The 6,248-nt window shown below is 63.1% G+C and overlaps 5 protein-coding genes across 5 annotated transcripts; 3 read left to right on the forward strand and 2 right to left on the reverse strand.

The window, feature by feature from the left end:
* Positions 1-262: 262 nt before the first annotated feature.
* On the forward strand, positions 263-1,951 carry OT_ostta11g02900 (HAD-superfamily hydrolase, subfamily IG,5'-nucleotidase; the record flags this gene model as incomplete). The annotated part of the gene is made up of 1 exon (XM_022983066.1): positions 263-1,951. One exon carries the CDS (start codon positions 263-265, stop codon positions 1,949-1,951), a length of 1,689 nt encoding a protein of 562 aa, XP_022839994.1.
* A 154-nt stretch (positions 1,952-2,105) lies between these two features.
* Positions 2,106-3,050, reverse strand: OT_ostta11g02910 (Exoribonuclease, phosphorolytic domain 1; the record flags this gene model as incomplete). The annotated part of the gene is made up of 1 exon (XM_003082064.2): positions 2,106-3,050. The coding sequence occupies one exon, from the start codon at positions 3,048-3,050 to the stop codon at positions 2,106-2,108; it is 945 nt and encodes a 314-aa protein (XP_003082112.1).
* Positions 3,051-3,142: 92 nt separating this feature from the next.
* On the forward strand, positions 3,143-4,252 carry OT_ostta11g02920 (Syntaxin/epimorphin, conserved site; the record flags this gene model as incomplete). The annotated part of the gene is made up of 2 exons (XM_022983067.1): positions 3,143-3,286; positions 3,386-4,252. The coding sequence occupies 2 exons, from the start codon at positions 3,143-3,145 to the stop codon at positions 4,250-4,252; spliced, it is 1,011 nt and encodes a 336-aa protein (XP_022839995.1).
* Positions 4,253-4,358: 106 nt separating this feature from the next.
* Positions 4,359-5,366, forward strand: OT_ostta11g02930 (DNA repair protein XRCC4, C-terminal; the record flags this gene model as incomplete). The annotated part of the gene is made up of 1 exon (XM_003082067.2): positions 4,359-5,366. One exon carries the CDS (start codon positions 4,359-4,361, stop codon positions 5,364-5,366), a length of 1,008 nt encoding a protein of 335 aa, XP_003082115.2.
* Positions 5,367-5,420: 54 nt separating this feature from the next.
* On the reverse strand, positions 5,421-5,876 carry OT_ostta11g02940 (unnamed product; the record flags this gene model as incomplete). Its single annotated transcript, XM_003082068.2, has 1 exon — positions 5,421-5,876. The coding sequence occupies one exon, from the start codon at positions 5,874-5,876 to the stop codon at positions 5,421-5,423; it is 456 nt and encodes a 151-aa protein (XP_003082116.2).
* Positions 5,877-6,248: the final 372 nt, after the last annotated feature.

The raw sequence follows: 6,248 nt of genomic DNA on the forward strand, positions 1-6,248 counted from the left end.
TTTGATTGCTGGCGTGGACGCGTGAATTGTGATTCGCGCGCGTCGGTGACGCTGGACGCGCGCGCGTGGGATGCGAGCGGTGGTGACGCGCGCGAGACCGTTGGTCGGATCGGTGGTCACGCGCGCGCGACGCGTGGGGTGGACGGGGGGGCGGAGCTGGGGAGGATGGGCGCGCGCGGGACGCGGACGGGTCGCGTCGACGCGGGGGCGGGACGGAGACGCGGGCGGGGACGCGGGAGACGGCGACGGGAGAGGTGATCGGATGAAGGAGAGGACGATGGGACGGAATGATGTTCGAGAGCGGGCGAGCGCGACGCACGTGAGTAATCTGAGCGCGGCGGCGGCGAGAGAGCTCAAGCACTGGAGCGCGACGAGCGAGGCGGAGCGAAACGACCAAGCGGCGACGAAGGTGTTCTGTAATCGATCGCTGAACATGAAGCGAATAGACGCGATTGGATTCGATATGGATTATACGTTGGCGATGTACAAGCCCGAGACGTTCGAGATGATGTCTTACGAGGAGACGGTGAAGAAACTCGGGAGCGAGTACGGGTATCCGAGCGAGGTGCTTCGGGAGTTTACGTTTGATCCGCACTACATGGTCCGGGGATTGGTCGTCGACAAGAAGCGAGGTAATATCTTAAAGATGGATCGACACAATTACGTCAAGGTGGCGTATCACGGATTCTCCGCGCTGGCGACGGATGAGCGGTTGGCGACGTATTGCGAGACGAGCAATCGTCCGAGCTTTGACGGGCCGGCGTTCAGCGCGTTGGACACTCTCTTCTCCATGGGTGAAGCGTACTTATTTTCGCAGCTCGTCGAAGCGAAGGATTTGGGAAAGTTTAGCGACTTTTTCGATGGCAAGTCGTACATGCAAATGTACGACGAGATTCGCGCCGCCGTGGATCTGTGTCACAGAGACGGAAGTCTCAAACAGGCGGTGGCGGAGAATCCGGAAAGGTACATTGCCAAGGACGATGGTCTGGTGCCTCTGTTGAAGGGTCTGCGGGCGAGCGGTAAGCAAGTGTTTCTACTGACAAATTCTCTGTGGGATTACAGTAACGTGGTGATGAATTACATCATCGACGGACACGTCGGCGACGCGAAGACGCTCGATTGGCTAAATTTGTTCGACGTCGTCATCACTGGAAGCTCCAAACCCGGGTTCTTCGCCAACGACTCCTCAACAATATTCGAAGTGGACACTAAAACGGGGCACTTGCGTAATACGGATAACGGAGCGCCACTGACGCCGATTGGAAGCGTACAAGACGTCACGCACAAACGAGCGCTCGCGCGAGGATTGAGCGTCGTAGGCGCCGGGCCGGCGAGGGTTTACCAGGGTGGATCCTACACCCATCTGCACGCAATGTTGGGTATAGAATTTGGATCAAGATTACTGTACGTCGGGGATCACATCTACGGCGATATTTTGCGCGCAAAGAAGCAAATCGATTGGCGCACGATGCTCATCGTTCCCGAGCTCGCGCACGAGATTGAGATTTTGGAGGCAAATAAAGAGAAGCCTCACGCGCTGAGACGTCTGCGGACGCTTCGAGACGCGCTCGACGATCAAGTTGCGCGGCATTCCTGGCTTGCAGAGCAAACCGATGATTCAGCGAAGAATAAGGCGGAGCTGCAGCGCGCGCAGCAGTTATCGGACGCAGCGCGCACCGCACATCGCGAGGGTATGCGAGCGTATCATCGCGAATTTCATTACGTTTGGGGTCAACTCATGAAAGCTGGTTCCCAGAACTCTCGATTTGCGTTCCAGGTGGAGCGATATGCGTGTCTGTACACGTCTCACGTGCGAAATTTGTGGGGCTACTCTCCTCAGAAAGTGTTTCGGGCGGCGAGTGATTACGCGCCGCACGACTTGGACACCGATGAGGATTTTCACGATTTTGACGCGGCGGCGTTGACAGATCCCGCATCTACGATCGAGTAGATGACTCGCGGTCCTGGAATCAGTGAGTTTGACGATTGAACGCGATCGGGGGATCGATAAGTGCGGGCATGGTGGAAGAGACGAGCGCGATGCTCGGAGCGATCATCATTTTAATGAAATTTGGATTCGAGGCAATGTATTAAAACACGCTCCGTCACTTCCTAACTCTAACGACCATGACTCGACCGTCTTCGTCTTCATCGATTTTATTAGCCGCGACGGCGGTGGCCAAAAATGCATCCATCGCTTCGATGAGTTCGACGCCGACTCGGCACGAGAGCTTGCGCATCGCGTCCGCCGTGCCCCGGTCGAGCGTCTCGCCACCGGTCGTGAATTCCCCGCACACCATCCCATCTCGATCGACCCCAACGCTCATCGACGCCTCCGCGCACGCCTCTTCCTCGTCCGTGGCGTCGACGACGCCGTGTTTCCCAATCTTCGTCGTCGTCGCCACGACGCCGCACCTCGACACGTCCACTCTCGTGCACGCGTCCGGGTCGTCATCGATCTCCAACTCTCCTCCCTCCCCATCGCTCCCCACACCGACGAGCGAGACCTTTGGAATCTTCGTATCCGCCAGAGCCCCTCGCACCGCGACGCTCAGCGCGTCCAGCATCGACCCTCGATCGCACGCGCACACCGCGTCCACCGCCAGCGTCCACCGCGCCCGTCCCGGTCGCACGCACAGCGACCGGAGATCGATCCCACCTCCATCCCAGGCGTCCACGCCGCTCCCACTCGCCCTTCCGCTCGCGTCCGAGACCCCGCGTTCGCGTCCCGCGACGACGCTCTCCAGGCGTCGCCGCAGCGTCTCCCCCACCGCCGCCGCCCGCCCCGCGCGCGTCGTCGCGATCGAACTCGCGTCGACGCGCAGGACGATCGCCCCCACGTCCGACGCCTCCCACGCCTCGATCGCCGTCACGTCGCATCGCACCGCGGCAACGCACGAGGTCTCCCCCAGCGTCACCGCGCACGACCCGTTCGCGTTCGGCACGACGCCGATCGCCATCCGCAGCGCCCGACGGGTCGCTCGCCCGCGTCCGTCTTCGCGACAGTCATCCGCGACGCCGTCGCGGGCGTACGCGCGGTCGCCGCCCATCGCGCGGCGTCGTGGCGCTCGAGAATGGCGTTCGAATGGGTCTTTTCGCGATGCGCACGTCGTCGTCATCATCCGCACAACGCGCGCGCGCGATGCGGGCGATCGCGCCCGCGCGCGCGCGCGATCGCACGGATGAATTTTGTGCCATCGCCGCGCGCGCGCGCACCGCGCTCGATCCGGCGAACGGGCGCGGACGCGCGCGAGAGGGGAATCACGACGCGCGCGCGTTCGCGCAGGTGCGATCTCGACGACGCGTGGTCGCGCGCGCGACGCGCGGGGACGACGGGCGAACGCGTGGACTGACGCGGCGGACGTGTTTTCATCGCACGCGGTAGATGGCGTCGGCGATCGGACGCGGGATACATCGAACGTCGCTCGAACTCGAGCGCTTGAACGCGCTGGCCAAGGCGAGCTCGTTGATGGATGACAAGGCGCGAGAGATCGCGGAGGCGTCGGCGGTGATCAAGATGGAGATACAGCGCCTGAATGAATCGCTCGTTGAACTGCAAAACGTGCGGGCGCGAGGGGGGGCGCGGGGGGAGGGGAGTAAGACGGCGAGCGATCACGACGGCGCCGTCGTGGACACGTTGAAGAATCGCTTGGCGACGGCGACGAAGACGTTCAAGGAGACGCTCACGAATAGACAGGCGAGCATCAAGGCGGGAGAAGAGCGGAGAGCGATGTTTGGCGCGTCCGCGGGACCGAGCGCGGTGAATGCGGGATTGGATTATCTGGGAGACGACGCGTTCGCGCGCGCGATGCGCGCCGGAATCGGCGGAGGCGCCGGATTCGGTAATTTACAGGGATCCGGCGCCGCCGCGGCGAATGCGTTCGTTCCGCGACCGGATGCTCCCGGTCAGGGCGTTTCTACGCCGTACGCGATGCAAACGCAGGATCAAATGCAGCTGTATAATCAAAACGCGGCGTACGCAGACTCGAGGCAGGAGGCGCTGCAAAACGTCGAGCGCACCATCACCGAGCTCGGCGGAATCTTCCAGCAGCTCGCCACCATGGTGAGCGAGCAGGGTGAACTCGCCATTCGCATCGATGAAAACGTGGACGACACGCTCGCGAACGTCGACAGCGCCCAGGCCCAGCTCCTCAAGTACCTCAACTCCATCTCCAGCAACCGCTGGCTCATCATGAAGATCTTCGCCGTGCTCATCTCATTCTTCACCTTCTTCATAGTCTTCATCGCTTAGTCTCCATCGCGCACGCGTCGTCTCCACCGTCTGCGTTGTCACACAAAAACCACTCCTAGCCGCGCCTCTTCGTCCCGCGTCGCCCCAGCGCGCGCCTCGCGTGACGATGCCCCTTCTCACCGCCGTCACTCGCCGCGTCTCCGGCCGTGACGTCGTCATCCTCACCACCCAACGCGCGTGCGACGTCCCCGAGATCGCGGTCGAGCTCAGGGACGTCGACGACGCGCGCGCGTTCGCGGGACAGTTGACACCGCCGCGCCGCGACGACGCCTCCGCGCGCGTCGCGCTCACCGATCCTCGACGGCAGCTCGTGGACGACGTGTTCGAATTCGCGCTCGAATCGTGCGCGCGCGAGAACGAGGTGGAGCTGGTGTGGAGGTACGACGCGGCGGCGTTCGAGGCGACGTTCGGCTCCGGCGCGCGGCGCGGCGACGGCGACGAGAGCGACGGCGACGGCGAATACGCCCGACGTCGTATCGGTGTGGTGACGTTACGCACGATGACGCATTGTATCGATCGAACGGTCGAACTGGCGCGCGTGGTGGAGGAGCGAACGCTGGGACGGATGGCGGCGGAGGCGACGAGCGCGGCGCTCGAGCGCACGAGCGCGGCGCGTCGAGCGCTGAGCGAAGAAGCGACGCGGGCGGTGGAGGAGACGAAGGAAGACATGGCGAGACGATTCTTAGCGCTCATGAATGCGAAAAAGATGGAGATCATGCGGTTTCGCGAGGAGTTGGCGAGCGCGGAGACAGAGTTGGAGGATTTACGGGCGCGGTGCGAACGCGCGCGCGGAGCTTCCGTCGCGGGCGACGACGAGGGGACGTCGACGGGTGGAGCGAACGGCCGAGAAAGTGACGACGACGACGACGACGCTGAATATTACACCACCGACGAGGATCTCGATCCGACGCAGAGAGGCGGTCGCGTGTCGGCGCGTAAACGTTTCGGCAAGTCTCAGACGCAACCGACGCAGAGTGAGCGCGGAGGCGCCAAGCGTCCGAGCGAGATTCCGCGCGCGTCGATCGATGAGAAGGAAGGTCGAGCGAAGCGAAAAGTTCCCTCGAAAGATAAGTCGTTCCTCGCGAACACGCTCGCCCTGCTCGACGCGGATTAAGACGACGCTCGGTTTTCATCGCTACATCCGGGAGACGCGTCCCGCGCAGTCGTCTCACGTCAATCCGTGTTCCGCCATGTACTTCGCCACGCTCCCGTCATCGTCCTCAACCAACGTCCCATTCTTCCAACACCCCGTGGCCTCTCCGATCGCCTTATTCTTCTCGTACTCCGCCTTGACCGCCGCCGCGTCGCCGCGCCACTTTGGATACCGCGCCAAACTCTGCGTCCCCATCATCTTCGACGCCTTCACCCGCAGCTGCAGCGTGTCCCACTCCGGGAGCAATTCCCGCTTCATCACCCCCCACGCCCCGACGCCGTGCGTCTCGAGACCTCTGAGCAATCGCTCGCGCTCGTCGTCGCCCCACTTTTTACTCTGCGTCTCGAAGACGACTCTTTTCGGTTTAAAAAAATTCTGATCGATCGATCCGTCCGATCGCAGGGCGTCCGCGCGCGTCACCACCGCGCGCATGTCGTTCGCCCATCGCACGCGCGCGTCCGCGGTCGACATCGTCGTCCCGTCGCGTCGTCCCGTCGCGTCCAAGTCTCGATGCGGTCGACGCGTGCGTTTGAATCCTCGTGCGGCCTCGAGGGACTCTATCTCGAGTCACGACCCACGGTTGATACTCTACGAGCTATGACTCGTCTACGAGTCCCTCAGCCTCGATCGATCGCCGCACCGCGCCGTCGCCGTCGACGCCGTCGCTCGCCGACGCTCGACGACGCTCGCCGACGCTCGACGGCGCGTTCGTCGCGCGCGCGCGTCGCCGTCGAGCGCGTGCGTCTCCGGCGCGCGCGGCGCCTCGGGCGGTGGGAATGAGTAAGAAGAATAACCGAAAGACGGCGGCGGCGCGCATCGCCGACGCGAAGCGCGTCGAGCTCG

This window comes from Ostreococcus tauri (genome assembly GCF_000214015.3).
Source record: "Ostreococcus tauri WGS project CAID00000000 data, contig chromosome 11, whole genome shotgun sequence".
Classification (NCBI taxonomy): Eukaryota; Viridiplantae; Chlorophyta; class Mamiellophyceae; order Mamiellales; family Bathycoccaceae; genus Ostreococcus; species Ostreococcus tauri.